This window comes from Numenius arquata, chromosome Z (genome assembly GCF_964106895.1).
Source record: "Numenius arquata chromosome Z, bNumArq3.hap1.1, whole genome shotgun sequence".
Lineage (NCBI taxonomy): Eukaryota > Metazoa > Chordata > Aves > Charadriiformes > Scolopacidae > Numenius > Numenius arquata.
Genome location: NC_133616.1, coordinates 83,429,103 through 83,452,620, shown reverse-complemented (window position 1 = coordinate 83,452,620; position 23,518 = coordinate 83,429,103). Strand labels below are relative to the sequence as shown.

Sequence of the window (23,518 nt, the reverse complement as noted above, 5' to 3'; positions counted from 1 at the left end):
AGACCGGTGGGATAATTCCCTCTTTGTTAGCTTTATCTCTTACGATAACTTTTTTGAATGTCTGTCCTGCAGAAAGGTAGTTTCTTCTGCACAAAAACTGACGTGTAGCCTTTAATTAGGAGGACCGTAATGGAGCCCCAACAGGGCGAGGAGTGAATTTGGAAAATATCAATCTTTACCTTGGCTGCTGACACTCGCCTTGGAGAAAAAAAAAAAAAAAAAAAAAGATGATAATAATAATAATAAAAAATAATACACAGAATGCCTCACAGCCCCGAAAAGGATCAAAGGCCCGCCTTTGATTTTATGGCGCTTGCACTTTGAATGCATCATAATTGTTTTGATGGGTTAATGACCGAGTGACACGCAGGCTGACGTGTTGATATTCCTGCTTGGAGCCCTCTCCACCGCACCCGCGGCAAATCTCCGCGGCTCTGCGCTCTGGGCAGGCCTGAGGGACCTCAACGCGTGCTTCAGGACACGCGTGGGAGCGAAAGAACTCACCACCACCAACCCCCCCATTCAACAACAGGGCAAAAGCCCCCCCCCCCCCCCCCCCCCCCCGGGAGCGGCGCTGCCCCCCCTTTCCCAGCCCCGCTTGCGCCCCGCGGGTCTTTCCGCGGGCAGCTGCGCGGGTGCGGTGCTGTCCGCGGCGGCGTGGGTCGGCAGCGCGGCCGGTCCCGCGTGGCCGAGCGCCATCTAGCCCCCGCGGCGGGAAGCGGCGCGGTGGCGCGGGCGCGGAGCGGGCCGCGGGCGCGGAAGGGCCGGCGGCAGCCCCCGGGGCCCGGGGGAGGTGCGGAGGGAAGCCCCGCTCGGCTTCCGAAGGGGCCGCTCCGCTCTTTGTCCTTCGTTTGTTCGCCTGTTTGTTAGGATAATCTATTTCTCCATATTTTTCTCTTTTCTTCTTCTTCTTCTTCTTCTTTTTTATTTTTTATTTTTTTTTAATTAATTCTGCGCAAACACGCTCCGCGACCTGCGGATTTGGGGACTGGAGGGAGAGGGAGATGGGGTGGGGTGGGGGGGCGAGCGGCGCGCATCGGGCTCTTCACCTCCAGGACTCGCCATCCCAGCTCCTGTATTCTCCCATGCCAGGGAAAATGTGGAATACGGGAATAAAACCTCTCCTGGGTGTTATCACGGCGCAATCGGGGGTGCGGGGTGAGTGCGCCCCAAGACCCAAGGCGATTTGTCAAGGCAGCAAGGGGGAACCAAATAGGCTGCTTTAAATGCTACCTGATAGCAGCGCCTCGGGTGAAACTTAGAAACCGAAAATGCCCTTATCTACAAACAAACAAACAGGCGAACAAACTTTGCCGGGTATTTAGATCTTCCTCTCAAAAGAGAGACAAAACAAAGGCAGGGTGTATTAGATGACCGCTGCGGCTCCCGTCCCGTCAAGGGTCACCTTTTTATTTCTGAGACTCGTAGGGATCCCAGGGATACACACACCAAAAAAAAAAAAAAAAAAAAAAAAAAAAAAGAAAGAAAGAAGAAGAAGAAGAAAAACAAAGCTTCTGCGTCGTCTTCGCGTTATTTCTACGCAACTCATCCCAGCCAGGGGAGCCGTCCCGCAGCGCATCCGAGGGTCTCTCGCTGCAGAGGAGCCATCACCAGCCCTTCGCCCCAACCGTCGCCCCGGGTGTTGGGAAGAAAATGACCAACACCAATGCACGCCTGTGTGTTAAAACATCTTTATTGTCAAGTCCTTTAAATTTTTTACTCGATTATTTCAAAAATTTTCAGTCACGTACAGGTTATTTCCTGACAGAAAGCCATGCGGTTTTCTCTTCTGCGATATTGCTTTTGTTGTTTGGGGGTTTTAATAACTTATTGATTCATGTTGTGTCTACATCAGCCTTCTAAGACGTTGCTGCAGGTCTCTCTTTCCTTCCTTCCTTCCTTCCTTCCTTCCTTCCTTCCTTCCTTCCTTCCTTCCTTCCTTCCTTCCTTCCTTCCTTCCTTCCTTCCTTCCTTCCTTCCTTCCTTCCTTCCTTCCTTCCTTCCTTCCTTCTTTTCTCTCTTTCTTTCTTTCTCTTTTTCTTTTTCTTTTCTTTCTTTCTTTCTTTCTTTCTTTCTTTCTTTCTTTCTTTCTTTCTTTCTTTCTTTCTTTCTTTCTTTCTTTCTTTCTTTCTTTCCTTCTTTCCTTCTTTCCTTCTTTCCTTCTTTCTCTTTCTCTCTCTCTTTCTTTCTCTCTTTCCTTCTTTCTTTTTCTCTTTACCTCTTTCTCTCTTTCTTCCCTCTCTCCTTCTGTTTCCCCTCCTTTCTCCTTTCCCCCTCTCTTTTTCCTTCCCCACCGCTTCTATCATTTGAGAAAAGAGACGGCAAACGCCATGGGGCGAGCGGCGCCCAGGCTCCGGTGGCCAGCAGGTGCACCCGACTCCTCCACGCTCGCTCCCCAGCGCTCTGAAATGGGGAATTACCCCCGGAAAAAAGGAGCAGGGATTCCTGCCCCTTTCTGCCGCGGCTGCCTGCCTGCCATGCCTCTGCCCGGCGCTGCAGAAATGATGAAATTAGCAGACGGATAATCACAGGATCGGGCATGTTTTCGGGAGGTCGCGATACCCAGCCCTGGTGCAAGCCGGGCTCGGGGGCTCGGCGGGCAGCCCCTCACCGCGGGCCGGGCCGCGGGGTGGTGGCAGCTAGTGGGGTGTCGTCCCCCCCGCCCCGCACCCCCACGTATCTGTCCCCGGCTGGCAGCAGCTCCTGGGGCTGAGCAGCCGTCGTGGGGGGGCAGGCGGGGGGCTCTCACCGGGGAGGGTGCCCTGCTGCACCTCGCCGCCCAGGTTCGCTTAAACCTGAAACCTCCTCCGAGATAGGGAGCCCAGCTGTTTAATTTAACATTGATTTATTGCTTTTAAAAGTAAATTTACACACATGCCAGCAACACTCCGTTTTGTTTCCCTAGACCCAAAGATTTATTTTCTACTTAGCACTTGTCTGACAAAACAATGTCCTTTAACTTTATTACACATCGATGAGGAAATCTGTCTTATTTTTGGTTGGATTTATCGCTCTGCTACTTGTGGGGACTTTCTGTGATACAGCAAAAGCTTAAGGTCAGAAAATACACGCAAAATGAAAGCCAGGCACAGCAGCGAGCACCAATAAAGGTAGCAGCAGCGAGTTGATGCTGTTGTCGCCCCTGCTAGAGTCCGTCTGCAGCCAGGGTCACAATTAGAAAAGGGGGAAATCATTTTAACTTGGAGCATGCAGGTAGGGTGGGCTTGGTTTGTTGTTTTTTCTTTTTTTCTTTCTTTTTTTTTTTTTTTTTTTTTTTTTTTCCCCAGTGGTGGTGACTGGCTCTTCCTTCATTTGCAGAAGGAAGCGGTCTCTGGTATCTCCTGGCTCTGCGCAGAGACAGTCCGTGAAAACGTGTCCATAATTATTGAAGGGAAGGAATACAGGGTTATCCATACCACGCCGCCTCACCTCTGCGCAGCAAACTCCCAATTACCAAAACTATCTGGTGGCCGCGCTCGGGGGAATTAGACTGTACTTTGAAGCAGCTTTTACGGTACACTTCATCTACGTTTTGGTTTTCTTTAGTTCTCATTAAAAGGCCACTTTCTTCTTTTCACTGATATACTGTCTTTGTGTCCTTCATTCCACACTCTCGGAGGAAAAAAAAAAAAAAAGTTCTCACATCCGGGGGGGTGGGGGGGGCAAAAAATAATAATAAATTTTAAAAAAGAATGTGAGCTGCATTTTGTTATCTTCCCCCTTTTTTTTTCACCCTTGGTGCAAATCTTTTATTTTAAAACAGAGGTAGTTCGTACTAACGAAACGTCCTTCAGTGAAAGTGAGGACACAGGGATACTCCAGCGGTATCGAGAAGGTAAAATAAGAGATGGACACAGTGTGAACAAATCTCTCTCCCCTCTCTCTCTCTTTTCTTTTTTTTCCCTCTTTCTCCCTCTTTTTTTTCTATTTTTTTCTTTTCTTTTTCTTTTTCTTTTTTTTTTTTCTTTTTTTTTTTTTTTTTTGTGTGTGTGTTCCGGGCTCGGTCTCACAAACTGATTTCTCAGAGAGGCATCTAATAATCACTTTAGAGATGTTCAGATGAGGACATTCGCTCTTTTCTAGCAAGAAGTAAAGATGTGACAGGTTTTGTTATCGGGGGTATAGTGAGAGCTTTGTAAGATATTCCCTTTCTTTCTCCATAAATACACCATCTTTAAATAAAGACCCCCTGTCTTAAAGCGTGACTCTCCCCGCTGGCTCTGTCCACTTTCTGTCCGGTGCGTCCACATAAATCCAAACTTCATGTCACTTAACATATTTTAATGATTTTTACCAACCCAGGCAGGGTTATGGGGGGCTTGGTGCGGGTTGTTTTTTTTTTTTCTTTTCCTTGCCAGAAATTGTACATGACTTTTCCCTGCTGACCCCCAAGCCCGCATTTCCCTGGACCAGCCTTGGTGGCAGAGAAAACAAAACACCCTACCAAAGCAAATAGCAGGGGGACTCTGCGGAGCTCTGGAAATTCCCCTGCCCGTGTGAGCAGCGGTTTTCCTGTCGGCCTTTGGGGGAAAAAGAAAAAAAATGGGGGAAAAAAAAAAAAAAAAAAAACAAAAAAAAGGAAAAAAAAAATCAGCACGCTGTCACTCAGAGAGGGGCCGTTCTCTTAACCTCTCTCCCCTACACCCACGGGGCAGGCCGGCCGGCTCTGCCCCCCATGCACAGAGACACTGGGGGGCACAGCAGGGACCCTCCAGGAAGGGGTGTGGGGGGGAGCAGCTCCCCACCTCCACCGCCACCCCTGTTTTGCAGGACAGGGCGGGGTAGGCCCCAGGCTTTGGGGGTGCAATGAGGAGGGTGCCCTCCATACCCTACATCTTGAGGGGGGATAAAGTGGGGCTGGGATTCCGTGTCCCTCCCCATCACGCCTTGACCCCACTCCGGGGCCGCCCCACGCGGGCTCAGCCCCGGTGGTGCGTGTTCCCCCCACCCCCCCCACCCCGCACCCCCTTTGCATGAGTCAACCCCGGGCTGGGGGTTGCCTGATAGGGGGTGAGTGTGGGTGTCCCCCCCAGACTCGGTAGGTTTTGACACCTCAGTTCTGGCGGGGCAAGGCGAGGGGAGCATCTGGGAGCCCCTTCCTGGGGGGAAGCCCCCGAGGGTCGTTTTGGGCGCAGAAAACATTCGCAAAAAAAACCCCAAAACCAACCCAAAAACGTTCCGGCGGCTCCTCTGGGAAACAGCTTGGCCTTTTTATTGCAGAAATGGTAAAAAGACAGGGGTGGCTGTAGATCCCGGTCCCCCCTCCCCAAACAAAAGGACAAAGCTTGGGTGAATTAGCCCGGGTGTGAGCAGCGCCGGGAAGCGTCGCCTCGGTCCCCGGGACAAAGGTGGGAGCGGGGGAAGGAAAAGGAGGGAGGGAGCTGGGTGGCACCTCCCGGGCATCTGGTGGGAAGGGAAGAGAGGAGGACGTGTTGAGGGACGCAGGTAAATAAAATCTGAGTTGGAGCGGTCTCAAACACAGCATCCGGGGCCATGCCTGCGCACAGTTCCGCCTTGATATGCAATTAAATTACAGCAAATTCCTCTTTAAATAATATCGTTGGGAATCCTTCTTTAAGATTCAAGGATGTCTGAGGTTAAGTAGCTTTTAAAACGTCAGTTCTAAATGGCTTATGCAATGAATAGCTACCTTCGAATCCTAAAACCATTATAAATATGCTATACATATGGATGCCAGTTTATCTCTACATATTTCTTCTTTAAAATGAGGAAAGCATTCATAAAAAGCTACTTGCAACACTTTATTTTAGGAAAGCAGATGTTAATTTTTTTCACATATCATTTTATGACCAAGTACATGTGTAACATTGGAAAGCATCCAGAGCGCCTCTATTATTTGCTAAATGACTGTTAGTTGAGGCACATTATTCTCGGCATAACCAAGGTATAGGTTATATCAATAAAATAAACATCTGTGATTTTAGCAGGAGAGGGAAAAAAAAAAAAAAAAGAAAGAAAAGAAAAAAAAATTTAAGAGTTCCTATAAAAGTGGGGAAAGCGTTTGTGCAGGGAGAACACACCTGCAAAGGAGTAAATTGGGTATTTACACAGCCACGCCGAAAGCAGGCTCTCTGCTGTACAGTAAAAAAAGGGGGTCGCAAAACTCCAGGAGAAAAACGCCATCCTGGCTGTGTGGCTTTTCTGCACGACGTGCTAACACGTCCCGGGAACTGGATTAAAATCCCTGGGATGTTTTCTAGGCAAGGATTGCTGCTCCCCCCCCCCCCCCCCCCCCGCCCCTCTCTCCCTCTCTCTCTCCTTAGCAGCAGAGCGTTTTAGCTCGCAGGAAAGTACTAGCCACAGTTTCCTCCTGTCCATGTTTAAGAATTCCCAGATACTTCCAGGGGCTGGGTTTTCCCCCTCTCCCCAGCAAAATATCTGCGAGAGACGCTCGCATTTGCGAGGAAATTTTTTTACGAGGGGCTTGAGAACATCAAGGGGAGCGAGGCGCAACGCGTTGGCACAATAATTAGGCGTATGCAATATTTATCGCCCTGTGATGTCTGTTATCAAGGCGGGCGAGCGCGCTCAAGTTGAGGTTTAACAAATCGGAGCGTTATTGATCAAATATGATGAATATATATGCATACGCGCTGTTTATCCGCGCACACATGTACGCGCACCCGGGCGGGAGCGCCCCGTTACCGGGGGTGAGGGGGAGCTGCTGCTGCCCCGCTGCCAAGGGGGACGCCGGGGAGGGGGTGGGCGGGTGTTGATTTAACTTAAAATGTTGCAAATATGAAAAAAAAAAAAAAGAAATAAAATAGAAAAAAAAACATTAAAAATAGCAAAAAAAAAAAAAAAATAGGTCGCCAATAAAATTGATCTCAGCATGGAGTATAATCGTAACAAAACGCTGCTGAGTAAAAACCCAGCCTCGTCGCGAACCATCTGGTGCGTATTAAAAGCGGTGCTGTAAATATTGCTGAAAACTAGTGCCCGACCGGCTCCTATAGGCGCAGGGGGGGCCCCGCGAGCTTTCCATATGTTGGGGTACGGAGGTGGCGTGGCACGGGGGAGGGAAAGGTGTCGCGCCGGCCAGGAGCTCCTCGGGCAGGGTTTTTGCATAATCCTGATGGAAGTTTGTCCCGGCAGAGAGGGGAAAGCAGGGAGGGGAGGGAGAGGGAAGGCCCCTCTCTCTCTCTCCCCGTCCCGCTCGCTCTGACGACGATAGGGTATGCAACTGCTGACGTCACTTCACATCAGGGCCGGGGAGCAAACGTGACCCAGGCAGGAGCTCATCTGTTTCTCATCACTTGGGAAGTTTCTCTCGCTCCTCTCCCTCCCTCCTTCCCTTTCTCCTTTTTTTTTTTTTTCTTTTTCTTTTTTATTCTTATTTTTTTTTATTATTATTATTATTATTTTTTGTTTTCTCCAAGTAAATAAGCCGAGCCAGGCCCCATCCCCAACCCCGTCCCCCGCCGCCCCCCGCCCGGGCTTCCCACGGGGAAGCGATGGGAGACCTCGTGGGCTCACTCCCACGCGGGGTATCCCGGTGTCCCCCCCCCCATCCCACCCCGTGTCCCCCTCCCTCGGCCCCTCCCCGTCCCGGCCCCCTCCTCTCCCTCTTCCCATGCCATTGTTCGCACTCGCAAGCTAACTTTGGCCGCCCGGCGGTCCCCTGGCTCCTGCATTGTGCTGAGGGTCACTTACTCTTTTCTCGGAGTTGGGGGGCTCTGCTCCTTCATCTCTCCTCTTCTCCGCTCCTCACGGGCCGCCGCCTTCTCCCCACGCACCCGGGGCTGCATCGCAGGCTCCTCTTGATAAACCTGCTGCTAATGACGGCCCAGTGCAACCAGCACAGAAATAAAAACTCTCTCTGCTCTCTCTTCCTCCCCCCACCCCCCCACCCCCACCCCCCCCTTTTTTTTTTTTTTTTCCTTCCTTTAGGCTGCATTCCCCTCTGACCGCTGCCGCCTTTAATTATGGGAGCTATATTTCTTCCCTGGGAGTTATTCGTGGGGAATTTTTAGGTGGAAAGGCGTTTCGGCGCAGTTATTTTTGAGCAGGGACCAGTGCCCTATATCCAGAGGCTTTTGAGTGAAGTGCAGATTGAGACATATCGGGTTCCCTATAAAAGGATCATTTCTTGTGGGAGGTTGGACACGAAGTTTGGACTCGTGACTTGCATTCCTGAGAGACATGCATATTTTAAAACAACAAAGCAAGCTCGGAAGAAGGCTTAGAGAAGGGGAGAGGGAGGGGAGGAAAAAAAAAAAAAAAAAAAGAAAAGAAAAAAACTTGGAAAGAAGTTACTAAGTGACAAACATCTGTCAACATGGACCAATTTGTATGGCGCTCTGGAAAAAAAAAAAAAAAAAGTACCTGACTAGTTTTATTTATCACTTCAGGGAGCCACAGCTACTTTGCTGGAAGTTTGTGTGGCTCTTCAGCCGCTCAGAAATGTAGTTTGGCTGAAAACTGAGAGTTTAAAGCGCTTTTCTGGCCTGTGGATTTGAGTCCCAGCTCCTTGTTTTCCGGCTCTTTACGCGGAGCAGGTTCAGCTCTTGAAAGGATATCTCCCCCCCCACGCCCCCTCCCAACAAAAAAAAAATAGACAAAAATAGGGAAAGACAAAAGGAGAGGGAGCAGGGGGACTCGTGTGACTGTTGAAGGAAGCCACCGGCACGCCCGATGCCGCAGCGCACACATTTTCTCTGGAAAAGTGACGAAAAGGGGAAGGGGGGAAAGGGCAGCCCTGAGAACCCCGAGGACACGTGCGGGGATGCTGGGGGCCGTGGGCAGCGCTCCCCACTTCCACGTGCAAAGGGGAAGGGAAAAAACCACAAATACATACGTGTATATATACATTTATATATATATAAAATAAAAGTAAGGCGGCGGGGAGGTGCATGGGGAGGGGTGCGGGGGGGGGAGGGCAGGCAGCGGTGCGGGCAGCGGAGGCGCGGGGGCTTGGGGCTGCTGGCGGAGGTTTGCAGACAAAAGGAGAAGGCCTGGTGGTGAGCTGGATATCTCTGTTAGTTGTCAGTGCAGGTCCACGGGCTGCCGGGGAATGCTAATCAGCCCTCGGCGAGCGGGGTGCAGCCTGGGCTGCCCCTCCTGGCTCACGCACAGGCACAACCGCAGGGGGTCTCTGACACCCCCTCACCCCCCAAAAAACACTCCCGGCAGGGACTCCAGGCTTTGGCCGTCGCTGTATTTATCTGGCCGAGCAATGGTATGACCAGCCTTAAACGTTATGATACGGCAAATGTCTTCCTAAATCAACACAATAGGATATCTTACAGCCACCAGCCCGCTTCTCCTTCAAGGAGCCTCCCCCCGCCCTTCCCCATCCTTTCTTCCCTTTTCTTTCTTTTTTTTTTTTTTTTTTTTTTTAACAACTGGGGATATTTTATACCCTGTAGTTTTGGATTTGATCCATTGCTTTAAGCTTGATGGAGGGTTCTGCAGACAAGGAGATGTATATACACTATTATACAGCCATCATTGAGATGACTAACAGTGAGCCTCTTGTCAGCCAGACGGTCCTGCTTTGAAACACTACTCACATTATCCTGATTTTTCAAAATCGGGGGGTAAGGGGAGGGAGGGGAGATACAATTTCCCACTGTCCCTTTTGTTAATTGTTTTCTTTCCTCGCAATTACATTTACAACTCGATCGGGCCCGTTTCACGTAGTGTCTTTGTATTTCTAGTGGAAGCCACGTGGGGGTGGGAGAAGGGATCCTGACGTCCCTCCTCAAGCCTTCATCTGACCACCACTACCCTCCGCACACAAGCCCTTGCCACCCTAGTGACCCCCAACATCGGGCCGGCGAGGGGAACCTCGCCACCCCCCTCCCTAGGTCCCCGAAAAGTGGCAGGGCGGGGAGGGTGTGTGTGTGTGTGGGGGGGGGTGTGTGTCTCCGACCCTTCCCCACAGCCGGATAACGTCATTTTATCTTTTTTCAGGTGGCTGCACCTTGCGCCTTGGAGCGGTGGGAAGATGACCAGCGGGGATGCCCTCACTTTGAAAAAAGAAAGAAAAGGGGGTATAGGGGAGGGAGGGGGGGACGACACACACACCTCCAAAACACTGTCAGAGAAAGGGGGAGGGAGGGAGAGAGGGGCAGGAGCCGTGACAAGGGAGTCACCTTGGGCAGCGGCCGCCTTCCCCATCTTTGCAGTTTCAGCCTCAATCCCTGGCTGTTTTGCGCCGAAGGTGATCAGAGGGGAGAAGGGGCTGAAATATTTAAGGCAGCATTTAAACCCAGAGCCTTCAATGAATGAAGAAGGAGGAGGAGGAGGAGGAAGGGGAGGGGGGGGGGGGGGTCTGGAGGGGGAAAAAAAAAAAAAAAAAAAAAGAAAAAAAAGTTGGAAAATGGATTCGCTGACAAGTAAGGATAATAAATGAGAGGCGCTTTCAGATAGATATCTCAGACGTGAAATTGCACCCAGCTGGTTGTGTAAGCAAACAAATAGTTTCATGTTAGGGACTCTCGACTTGTGGCTTGATGAATAGAACACGACAGAGGTAAATGGCTCTTTAACTCATTTAGGAATAAAACTCTTTGGCTTCCTAAGTAAAAGACCTGGTGACGCCATGGACCCTGAGCAAGCACTTTAACAAGAGTTTTATTAGTTTCCACTTGTGCTCTCCGGTCTCCCCCCTCGTTCACCTCCTCCCTTACTCCTCTGGTTTTTTTCCTTTTTTTTTTTTCTTTTTTCCCTTTTCTTCTTTCTCTTCCCCCTTCCCTCTGTCTCTCTCCTTTAAATCATTTTCCCCTCAAAAACGCCTTCTTGTAGGAAGCATCCCCCACATCACCGCCGCTGCTTTGCAAGGTACCCGGGCAAGTCGGACCAGAGGGTCTGCCCATGGCAGCCGAGAGTTGTGGCTTTTGAAATGTATTTATTTGTCATTGGGAATCACTGCAGAACACTCATCCTCAACCGCTCTGACCCACTGGGGATTAGAAAGGGGAGTGTGTCTAAAAAAAAATAAAATAAACCTCACGTCAAAGTCAGTGACTGTGAAGCCAATTAGAAAAGGAGCCTTTTAAAACAAATATATTGACACGTTCCGTGGAGGTCACGCCATTTCTGAAATTAGCCCCAAGATGGAAAGAAACGGGAGGAAAAGTGGGGAAGGGCGGGGGGACGGATTCCTCTTTCTCCCAGTAAAGTGGAGAATAAAGATACGGGGTCTTAAAAAAAAAAAAAAAAAAAAAAAAAAAGAAAGAAAGGAGGAAAACCCCCCAAACTCGCTAATTCAAGACTTAAAAACTAACCCTTTGAATAGTCAAAATGCCCCATGAAACCGGAGGAAGCATGTCGACAGTGTCTGTAATAGCCGTGCACATGCGTCCGCGGACATTGCCTATGAATGGCTGCGCGCCCGGACACTGCTGGTGGGGCGGCTGCGGCAAGCCCTGACCCCCCACTTCCCCCCCTCCTCTCCCCCCGCGCCCTTCTCTCCCCCACTCCGTCCCTCTGTCCGTCCCTCCGAGGGTCCATCCCGGCCAGCCGGGACCACCGTCCCTGCGCATCCCTCGGCAGCGGGTCACATCTGCTGTCTGATGGGAAGGGGACGCCGGGCTGCCATACCCACAGGTAATTTAAAATAAAAGAAAATAATAAAATAGTATTAAAAAAAAAAAACAAAAACAACAACAACCACACAGAGGGTCTATTCAGCCCTTTCCATGCGATAAAATGCATTTCTCTCTTTGTGCCGGGAGCCCAACAGTTTACTGGGCGTGAAGCAACGCAGAATTCATTCTTTCTTGCGTGATTCCTGCTGCCACTCGGTGACCCCGCGGCAGAGATTTCCACGCGAGACCCTCCACGCACCTCGCAGGGAAAGAGCCTCTTGCATCTGCACCCGTCGCTTTTAGCGGTGGCGGTGGGACAGGTCACTCGCGATCGAGAGCCATCCCCATGCACGCCCCCCTCCAATTGCCCCAATTTCCCCTTAATTCCGAGGGGTCCGCGGGAAGTCGGGGTTACCCTTCCCCCCCGCCCCAGACACCCCGGGAGTGGGCTCATCGCCAACTCCCCTGCAGGTGAAAGGGGTGGATGGAGGCCGAGCCCCCCCAGACGGTGTTCCTCCCCCCCGCCGGGGAGGGTGGTGGGTGTCAAGAAGGCCCCGGAAAGGGGCAGCCGCAGCCCCTTCCCCTCTTCCGGGAGCCGCAGGAGGGGAAGGGGGGGACAGGACCCCCGACACTGCCCCTGCCACTGCTGGCAACCTCCCTCCCCCCCCGCCCCGCCTCAGCTGGGGTTCAACCTACCACTTAGCCGCATTTCCAAATATTTATTCGATTGAATATATAGAAAAGGCCTAATTGGGCAGTGGGAGGAGGCAAGCTAGTTAGCGAGGAGCTAAGAGGTGGGGGGGCCCTTTGTATCTGTCGTGCCCTGAGCGGGTCCCCTGCGAGGGGCTGGGGTTGGGAGGGTCGCCTCCCCCTCCCCAAATCCCCCCACCATCCCCGCTTCGCGCCCCCCCCCCCCCCTCCTTGAAGCCGCAGCGGTTGGTGAACACGGAGGGGCCGCGGAGCCCTGTGCGGCAGGGAGGGATGGAGGGGGGGATACCCTGCCAAGCCCCCCCGAGGACCTCGGGGGGTCGCGGAGCCCCCGGCGGCAGCGCCCGGGCCCGCGGCGACAACAAGGCAGGAGAAATGTAGCTGCAGTCGGTTTAAAAGCAGTATATTGTAGGTTAAGAACAAGTCAGCAGAAACTTGCGGAGGGACCCCCGGCCCCTCTCCACATTCACATATTATTATTATTTTTTTTTTCTTATTTCTCTCCCCCCCCCCTTTTTTTTTTTTTTTTTCTTTTCAGCAAATAGCCCTTGGTGACGCGATCACACAATGTTTTTAGCCGCCGTATGAGTGCCCGAGAGGTCGGAGCGTGGCGAAGGAAAACATCCACCGACACAACGCGGACTGGGCAGTTAACACTTCGGAACACGGGACCGTCTTATAAGCAAAGTTTAATAAAGGGATCGAAACACTTCTTTCTAGGCACATACATGGAAATAAGTGCATCTCGTACACCTCCTCTACACCTGCAAGTTTCTTGGCAATCGGTGGGTTATTATTATTATTATTATTATTCATAAATATGAAAATTAATTGAAAAATACGTTTCTGACCTACGAAAAAGTTTATCTGTTTTCATCAGTGGGATAACACTGTAATGAATATATTTACATCTCATTGGAAGAAACCGAGACCTGTCTTTCTCTTCTGATATCCCCATTTGTTTGGTGTATTATCTTTTTTTGTTGGTTGTATTTTTTTTCTGCTGTTTTGTTGAGGTTTTTGGTGGTTTTTTTTTGTTTTGTGATTTTTTGTTATTGTTGTTTTTGTTTTGTTTTGTTGGTTGGTTTGTTTGTTTCTGTTTTCAACTGCTTAATCCAGATGGGTCCCCAGTTCACCCATCCCACCAAAAAGCAATGCTGAAGAGCTGTTTCCAGCACCTTCCGGGGCTGAGCAACCCCTCTTGCTCCCCCCTGACAGCCCGGAGGGGCTGCTGGACCCCCCCCACTCTGCCCGGGGAAGGTCACCAGGGCCAGGAACAAAGCTGTCACCTATGCAGCGTCCATGGGAGTGAGACAAGGGAGGGTTCCTAGTGCCCCTCCTTGTGTTGCCCAGGTCTGAAATCATCCGTGTGTCCCCCCCCCGCGTTGCCTCCTCCCAACACCACACAGCACCTATGAATACAGGCCCCTTCTCCATCCTGAAATGGGTTCTACCCCCATGGAGGATCTGCCCGCAATGTTGATTATCCAGCTATAAGTGCCTACTGTATAGAGCTGCTCTCGCCTCGGATCTGCTGCGCCTAGAATATTAAAAACCCCAAGCGGGTTGGATTGAAGGATCTTGTTAATGCAAAAAAAAAAAAAAAAAAAAAAAAAAAAAAAACACGGAGGAGAGAGAGAGGGAGAAAGGAGAGAGAAGGAGAGTATGGAGGACAGCAAATTAAAAGGAAAACATTGCCCATGACTCCACAAACTGAAAAGCCTGCCACATCCAGGCTTGTTTGGAGGCCACGGGAGGTGTCTGCATGCGGGGGGGAATGTTATTTTTAAAGATCCAGCTTTATTAATACGTTAAGAAAGAGCTCCCTTGGTAGTATGTGTTCTTACAGCTCCGTCTCAGATCCTATAAAACATTAATGCACTGAAAGCTGTTACAGAGATCTGCACCACCAGCTAGAAGCATTGTGAAGCCTTTACCTTCAAAGGAGCTCCATTACAGAAATGGCTTTTAATTTTCTTTGCAAAAAAAGGACATGCTGAAATGGAGCAGGGCCCTTGGCACCAAAGCTTGGGCCCCCCAGGGTGGGGTGGCCATGGCGTGGGGGAACACGGCCCCGTGTTTTGCGCTGTGGCCATGGCATGGAAACACGCAGGAAAGGGGCTGGCTTTGCCACCCAACGAGCAAGCATCCAGTTGGATTTCTGTATTAATGGGCTGGGAATAGCCCCCACGCGCAGCGGCTGGAGTCAGGAGAAACAGCGAGAGGGATGTTTCGGCTGACGGGCAAGCACACACGAGGAGTACACGTCGGAGCGCATGCCGGGCTCTGCGAGTCCTTTCGGGGTGGAAAAGAAGAGAAAAGCAGCGAAAAAAAAAAAAAAAGAACCAAAAAACCCAACCTCCCAGGCCCCACCCCAGGCCCCCCAAAAGCAGAAAGCCACCATGCCAGCACCAAGCAGGAGTCATGGTGACAGTATGCTTGCTGCCGCGCGGGCGGTGGCGGCGGTGGCATACGGTGACTTCAGTCCATGCCCATGGTGTCTAGAAGCAAGCATCAAGGTGTGAACTCGGCAGAAACTCCAGCGGATGGGGGAAAGTGTTTCCAAAAGAGTGAAAAATAAGGGTAGGCCAGCTGGCGTGGTGACGGGGCCCGTGGGCCTCGGTGGAGAGTCTGCCCTGAAGTCCCAGCGAGGTGAGGTCACCTACGGCATCACTGCGCCGCACCGCTCGCTCCCTCTTCCTAGGCCTCGAAAGCTCAGCCCTGAACTTCCACAGCCAAGTCCGTTTTGGAGCATCACGTGGTTTACACGACATGGGTACCCCTCGCAAGTATTTTTTTTTTAAGTTCTCCCTTGTAACAGCAGTACAGGAGTTAAAAATCCAGGGAGATTTTGTTTGTTGTTGTTGTTGGTTTTTGTTTGGGTTTGGTTTTTTTTTTTTTTTTTTTTTTGGTGAACTGTTGGCATGTTTCAAGCAACAAGACTCATGGGTTGTGGGGTGATAAGTTGATTTTTTTTTTGCTAAATTCTTTTATTTTTGTTTAAATTCTCACTTCAATTTTAATTCTTGAAGAACAGCTTCGACAACATATATCGCACTCATTATAAGAAGCAAAGGGTTATATCAAAAATTATTAGTATAGAATCACAGGAAACCTGGTTTGGAACCAGAAAAAAATACAAAACAGATATAGATACATAGACACAGGACAATTTTTTTTTTATAATTATTTGGAAAATGTTATTTTCCCCTAATTCTCGTTTCTTTTTTTTTTTTTTTTCCTTTATGCGCATACGATGTTTTAAGTTTTACAAAAAATGAAAATAAAGACTAATATTTTACAAAATGAGTAACAATGCTCGTGGTAAGTGTTTGCGCGTGGATGGGTTTTTTTTGTTGTTTGTTTGTTTGTTTGCTCGTTTGTTGATTTGTTGGTGTTTTTTTTTTCTTCATTCTACACAAGGTTCAGTTCAGTTTCAACGCGTTTTGTTTTGTTTGTTACTGTACAGCATATATCAACAACAGTCCACAATAAATCCTGGAAGATCCAGTATCCCCTTCAGGTTTGATTAATATCCCCTCAATACTCATTTTTTTTTTGTTTTTATTTTTTTTAATTTTTTTTTTGCTTTTTTTTGTCTCTTTTATTATTATTATTTATTTTTTTTTCCTCCTCTCCGAAAAAAAAAAAATAATAAAAAAAAAAGTCAAAACCAACCAAAAAAAAGCGAAACACCCCAACCTCCACGGACCAACGCCGGGTCCGTCCTTCTCCCCCACACCACGGCCGCACCTCTGCTCCTCACTCGGCCCTTTCTTTTGTTCGGTGTCCGCCTCCCGGGCCCCCCCCGCACCCCGAACTGCCCCTCGGTGCGAGCGCTCCCGCCTCCGCCGCTCCGCCGCCTCTCCGCCGGGGGTGCGGGCCGGGCTCTAGGAGCACTGGATGGACATGTAAGGCCAGTTGAAGCTGCTCCCCGACAGTAGCATGTCCCTGATGAGGGTTTCGATGGGGGTTTTACCTACCAAGCGGACGAAGAAGAGCTGCTCGATGACGGAGGAGGAGACGGTGCGCAGGGAGGGCAGCCGCAGCAGCAGCTTCCCGAAGCGGCTGGGCTGGTTGGGGTACTGGCTCCGCACGTACTCCTCCAGCGCGCACTGGGACTTCTCCTGGAGGCTCTCGATGTGCGCAGCATCCGACAGGCCGCAGGCGTCTGCCCGCCGCATCCGCGCCCGCGGAGGCAGCCGCGGAACGGCGGCGGTGGGGGGAGGTTGGGGAGGGGAGGGGGGGGAGAGGAGGAGGAGGAAGGAGGGGGGGGGGAAGATGGTTAGTGGTGGGGAAGCACAAGGGGAAGCGCCGCCGGGATGGGGGGACACCCCCAAAGGCGCACCACCCCCCCACCCCCATCCCATCCCACCCCATCCCACCCCATCCCCATCCCGCACCGCCAACCCCGCACCGCCGCCGAATAGATAACGCCACCAGCCCGCGGGTATTTCCAAGGTGTGGGGGGCTGTGTGGAATGCGGTGGGGTGCCTACACCCCCCCCCCCACCCCCCACCCCTCCGCGACCCCATCACCCCCTTCCCCTACACACACAAACACACTCCAGGGGGCCCTTCACCGGGACCAGCCCCCGTTAAATAACACGGGGGGGGGGGGGAAGGGGGCATATTGGGGAAAATAATAATAATAATAATAATAATAATAATAATAATAATAATAATAATAATAATAATAATAATAATAATAATATAAAAAGCAGAGTGGCGCACACGCAGAGGGAGGCAGGGGGAGTTTGTTGACATGGCTGCACATCAGAGGCAGGCAGGGCCGGGACCGCAGCGGCTGGCGGGGAGCCGGGCCGGGGGGTTGCCGGGGGGAGAAGGGGGTGTCCCCCCCCCTCCCCCTGCCCCGCCGGCAGCCACCACCAACGGGCCCCGCTTTTTTTTTTTTTTTTTTTTTTTTTTTTTGGTAAATCCAGCGGAAAACGGCGGGGTCGGTGCGGGCTTGTGGCGGAGCCGGCGCCTGCAGCCCGCAGACACAAAGCTGGGGGGCGGCTGCGGCGGGGGAGCCTTCCCCAAATGTGACCTGAGAATCTATAGGGCCCTATAGGTCCCTATGACACATACACATACGGCCAGAAACACACACCCCCCCCCCCCCACACACACACCCCCCCCACCTCGCAGAATGATACAACCTAGGCAAAATTACACTAATCCGGGAGCAGAAAACCCTTCACACCCCTGCGCTGGTACCGACACGCGTTATTCCGCGTGTGCGCGGATATACGCGGCGGTGGGGGTGGGGGTATAGAGGTATCTGCGTGTTTACACAGACACCCCCTCCCCCCCGCCCTATTTCTGTGGGCTCATAACCCCAAAGAGGGGATAATTCTGCGCGGGCTGCTCGCGGAGGGGACTTGGGCAGGAAACTACAGTGGTGGGGAAAGCGGTGGGTATGGTCTAAACCATCCACATCGTTTCGGAGATTGATAATAAATATTTAAAAAAGGAAAGAAAGAAAAAAAAAAACCCACGCAAACACACACCCCCACACCCCCATACACTCCCCCCCCCCCCCCCCCAACACATGGGGATCAGAGAGAGGCAGTCAGCTGGCAGTGCGGTTTAACACAGATCAAAGCCAGACTTTGCTAATATATAGATCCGTATATGAATTAATGCATGTTAATGCCCCCCCCCCCCCCCCCCCGAAAGGACATGACAAAATTGTGAATGTAGAATTACGACCCTGGAAAGACACAACAAATTATTCAAAGCCCAACCAAAAAAAAAAAAAAAATTAAAAAAAGAAATATTCTGTCGCAACTGCATTTTTTTTTGAAGTTTAAGTCTTTCCCGCTATCAAGAACTGGCTTTACAAAGATTTCTGAACACCTTCATCTACAATGCTATGGCCTGGAGCGAAAATACAAATAAAACAAGCCATAATTCAGGAACTTCTGAGGAGGAGAACCTTTGACCCGCGCTGCGGACTTGGCATCCCTCAGATACACAATTATCTGCGCCCGGCTGCTCTGCTAATCCATACTGTACCTTTAATGCAAGGATATTTTGCCACATCTAAAGCGCCAGGTTGCAACATATATATCTATCAAAAGCTCGGGCCTGTTCTTGTTTGCAATATATATCAAAAACACAGGCCTGTTCATATGTTGATTGCCACAAATCACACTCCATATTTACATATATCTTGCTATTTTACATGCATTATCTGCCCATTATGCATTAGGATCCTATTCAACTTCCAAACAATGCAATATGAAAGGGTCTTGCTGACACCCTAGCAGGGCTTTTTTTTTTTTTTTTTTTTTTTTTTTTCCTTTATGCCCCATATGTCATACCCTTAAGGTTAGTAAAATATTTATCAGATATTTACGATAAGTGCACCTATAACTGCAGGTCACTGGACAATGCGGACGGGGAAGCGGCAGCAGCCTGGGGAGGGAGGGGGGGGTGGCGTGTTTGGAAAAAAAAAAAATAACGCCGTGGGTTTTCCCTCAGACCTCCGAACACGCGGGGTTTTCTCCTGCCGATAATATCTATCGAGCTTTAATTATTTTAGATGGTCTGGCATATGCCTTTACTCGGGTTTTATTCCGCATCCTTAAGGGTGGCGGTGGGAAGGCTTAACTCTCCCCTCAAAGCGGGATTAAAAATAATAATAATAATGAAGGGATGCACAGCTCAGTGAGGCTAGGGAGTCCAGGGAGGTGCAATCCGTGGGAGAAATAATGCAATCCGTGTTTACCGGAGGTGAATTATTATTCCGTCTCAGAAAGTGGGCTAATGCGAAAATCCTGCGCGTGCCTCACTTTTTTCTTTTTTTTTTTTTTTTTTTATATGGCAGTGTGTCAATAAGGGAAAGCTCTATATTTCTTCCTGCAGTCTATGGAAAAGAAATTATGTAAATAAATAACCATTACTGTTCAGCACACTCCAGCCTTCCCCCCTTTGTAGTGGCGGGAATGTATTTCATGTTACGCGTTCAGAAGAGTTTAGTGTTCAGAAAATATAGATGTAATCAGCTGGCATCTAACTAGAAATCAAAGTTCTTATTGCGCTGCAAATAGATTTATTGGATTTATGTTATCTGGCTCGGTCCTTTCCTAGAAACGTTTATTTATGACGAGGAAAAGGTAGGTGCAGGAATTAATAACTCTGAAGTTTGGGGGGGGGGGGGGGGGGGGCGGGAGGGAAGAAGTGAGAGGAAAAAAAAAAAAGAAAAAAGCAGCAAGCAAGAAAGGAGCAGGTTTTGGGTCACGACCCAGTCGTTGGACGGTGTCCAGAATTTTACGGATTAAATACATGCTATCCGGAGCCCGAACGTAAAAACCACAACAGGAGAAACCCATGCCAGCTTTAAATACTTAGTCCTTAGCGAGGGACTTAGGACAATATGCCTAAAAATGTCTTTTCCATCAGTCAAAGTTTGTTTAAAAAGTTGGATGACTTTGAGAAAGGCTTCCCATGAATTCCCCTCTGGCTAAGCAATCAAAACAAGTTTAGTGAAAAGTGGAAATGTGCGGATGGGGGTGAGGGGTGGATTACTCCTGACAGCTGTATTTCCATTTTTCTGAGATGCCCCGTGCGATCCTGCTCCAAAATAATATTATTATTGCTCCCCTTCCTCAGCCCCATTCACGCTCCGCTCCCTTGTGGGAAGGGGTTTCTCCCCTCTCAAACCTTTAGTTATTAACGTTTGCTCCCTAATGTATGTGAAGGGAGGGCTCCTCTGAAGCCACTGACCGCCTTTGTAGCCAAGGTCGATCGTTTGGGGAAGGTGAAGGGGGGAGTTGGGGGGGAGAGGGGGAAGGGTAAGAAGAGAAAGAGAGGGAAAAAAAAAAAAATAAAAAATACCCCCCCAAAATTTGTTCCTATCTGGGGCAATCGCCTTCCCGGGGCCTCCGGTGGGTGGAAGGGCCGAGGCACAGGCCAGCCCCGTCTCTGCTTGGGAAGAATCTCTCAAAGTTGGGTCTGACCAAAAAATGATAATGATGATGATGATGATGATGATAATAATAATAATAATAACAACAACAACAACAAAATCCCAGAAGGGTTGTCCCCGAGCATTCCCGTATATTGCTGAGCACCCTGAAAGGAATGGGAAGGGGAAGCCTGGGAGTCTGCAGGCAGGCCGGGGAGTTAAATCAGCCTGATGAATGCCGGCAGGTCTCTTTGTCACTTTTGAAAAACACGTTTCCATCAAGAAGACTTATTAAGATAAAATACATTAAAATGTCGAGCCGGCTATTCAGTAAATCTTCCATTTGTTTTAAGATCTGCACTTTATCCTCCGCAAAGAAATATTCCCTCCAAGGCTGCGAGACTGCATTTGCACTGGAAGGAAAAGGGGGCAGTCACAGTACACGTCTCCGACCACCCTGCATACAAATTAGATACTCCTGTCTAAATAAATTATCTGATGTTCAAATCGATATTAATACTACATTTGCTACATTACAATATTGTGCAAATTTAGGAGTCATTTTAATACAATGTAAATACTATTTTTCATGCATGAAAGGCCAACAAATATTGATGGATTATAAACTGCTTACTGTTAAACAAGGCCTTTGAACGATTTGCCATCTTTGTTCAGGAATGCTTTTAATTTTGCCTCGGCCTAGTTTTAAGCCAGATTTATCGGAGCTGTTTAGTTACCGCTAACCGGGAGGACCGGTTTGGAAAAGGGGGGAGAAACCGGGACAAGAGAGGAGCAAGGGGATAGGGGAGAGTGAGGGGAAAAGGAAAAAAAAAAAAAGGAAAAAAAAAGGAAAAACAAACAAGCAGAAAAAGTGGCAATTAGCCCCATCGTGGCGATAATTAGAATAATAATTAAAAAATGACACCGCCAGGCCTCTTATCTCGCCTTGTTTCCATTTCCTATATTTCCTCCACATCGCTCTCCTTTGATGTTTATAAATTTCTCCCTCGCAGGTTACAATAATAGAAGACGTATTATATTCTTATAGGCTACGACCAGAGCACTTCAAAGGCGACGCTAATGCACTTTCCCGCTAGTTAATTCGAACCATCTATCACAGGGAAAAATTGTTAACATGCATGTTTCCACCGCCTCCGCTTAATTCGATATTTTTTATATATATTAATATTTTTTTTAAAAGTTTTTTTTTTTTATTATTATTTTTGGGGGTGAGGTGGGGGTCTCTGAGCATCGGTGCTCACTTGGCCACTGGTGCCCATTTGGGCAGCGGTGGGGCTGAGGGGGAGGTTGATCCCTGGGCCGGGGCGCACATGCTACCTCGGCCTCCAGCCTCTTTTCTTTTAGGAACAACAACAAAAAAATAATTCAATTTTATTTTTTTTTCCTCGTTTTTCCGCACTTCTTTTAAAATTTTTGCACGGGGGCCCCACCTTCCCCCCTCTTCCTCTTTCCCTCCACCCTTCCCCTCTCCCCCTCCTCCCCCCCCCGCCCCCCCCCCCCCGCTTCCTTCTCCTCACCTGAGGTGAAGAGGACGATGGCTTTCAGGCAGCTGTACTCGGCCGAATCGACGTGCAGCGCCTTCAGCTTCTCCACCTGCTCCTGGAAGATGCGGATGTGGTCCATGAAGGCGACGACGCGGTCGGCCGACATGGGGGAGGCGTGGAGGCCGGCGGCGGCCAGCAGCGGGGCCACATGGAGGGGCATGGAGCACTGGGCGGCGTTGAGGACGAAGAGCTCGCTCCAGGTGAGCCGCAGCAAGGCCACCTGGTCGGTGATCTGCAGGTCGGGGAAGAAGGGGATGTTGCGGGCCCACTCGACGGCGCTGAAGAGCAGGCGGGCGGCCAGCTCGCAGATGTTCTCGATGCCCATGATGTTGTTGGGTTGCATGCACTGGCTGCCGTAGCGGGAGGTGGGGTAGGGCTCGGCCCGCAGCAGCAGGGAGATGTATCCCGAGAGATAGCAGTGGCCGTTCAGGGGGGTCGCCGTTGGTCAGGGCGTACTGGCCGGGGTTGGGCTGGGTGGGCGGCATCCTTCCTCGCTGAACCGCTGACAAAAAGAAGGAGAGAAGGAGAGGAAATGTGCATCCAGGAGGATCGCAGGCATCGCCCCCGGCGGCGCTGCCAGCCAGCCGGAGGACAATGCCGAGCTTCTCTCTCTTCGCCCCCCCCCGCTCCCCCCCCCTACACCCCACACACACCCCAACCCCCCCTTTCCTCACCCTCGCCCCCCATCCTCCCCGCCTCGCCCCCAGCAGACGCACAGACACGGACAGACAGAGGCATGCGGAGCCGGGCAGCTGCAGCCGACCTGCATCGCCCCCCCCCGCCCCGGCAGCATCGGCCCCGACCCCTGCTCAGGCAGCCCCAGCCCCAGCGGCAGCCAAGCCCCAACAAAACCCCACCACCACCACCCCCCAAATGCAGACAGGCTTCACAAAATAAACACAGATTAAAAAGAAAGCAAAAAAAAAAAAAAAAAAAAAAAGCCAAGGCAAACATGACAAATCCGCCACCCCCCCCACTCCAGCCCCCCTCCCCAACTGGCAACAAAAGGCAGCCCCCGCACGTAAAAAAAAAAAATCAAAATCAAATCAAATCAAATAATCAAAGAAATCCTCCGGGCGGTGAGAAAGTGGGGTTAAAAATCACAGCCAGCTGTTAAAAATGCAGCCAGGCTGTGTTGTGGATCCCAGCCGAGTGCCCTGGTAGCGCTGAGATTTACTACCGAGCTGCTGTGTCGCTTTTAAAAAAAAATATATATATAAAATAAAAATTAAAATAAAATAATTCATAAAAATATAATGCGTCCGTCTTCTTCAAAAATACCGCGTCGTTGCCCTTCAAGCCGGAGCAGGTCGCAGCCCCCCAGCTCCCCACTGCTAACTTTATTACACAGAAACAGCTTTCCATAGAGGACCCCCCCCCCCCTCCCCCTGCCCAGCAAAGTTCTCCCTGCTAAAAGGAAGAGAAAAATTGAATATTATCAAGGGAAAGGGAGGGGGGAGGAGGAAATGGGGGGGGGGGGGGGGGGGGAATAAAACAAACAAAAAAAAAAAGGTCCGAACTTACAATAGCCAAACATTCGTGGAAAAAAAAACACACACAAAAAAAGAAAAAAAAAAAAAAGAAGGGGACGGTGTAATTAATATCTTTGGTGCGCTGTTGCCACTGCAAAAGCCTGCAGTCAGCGTTGCACAGTGAATGCACAAGCTTGCAACTGCAAAAAACACTGGATTCATTAACCATCTCCACACGGAGCGTCAGCATGCCTCCAGTCCCGAAAGCTGACCGAAGTTGGTGGTTGGTTTTTCCGGCCCCCCC

General features: G+C 50.2%; 1 protein-coding gene across 1 annotated transcript; it reads right to left on the bottom strand.

Annotated features, from left to right (window-relative positions):
• Positions 1-16,153: 16,153 nt before the first annotated feature.
• On the bottom strand, positions 16,154-23,279 carry NR2F1 (nuclear receptor subfamily 2 group F member 1). The gene is given in 4 exon segments (XM_074166118.1): positions 16,154-16,434; positions 21,716-22,175; positions 22,177-22,244; positions 23,267-23,279. Coding segments are annotated over 4 exon segments (822 nt in total).
• Positions 23,280-23,518: the final 239 nt, after the last annotated feature.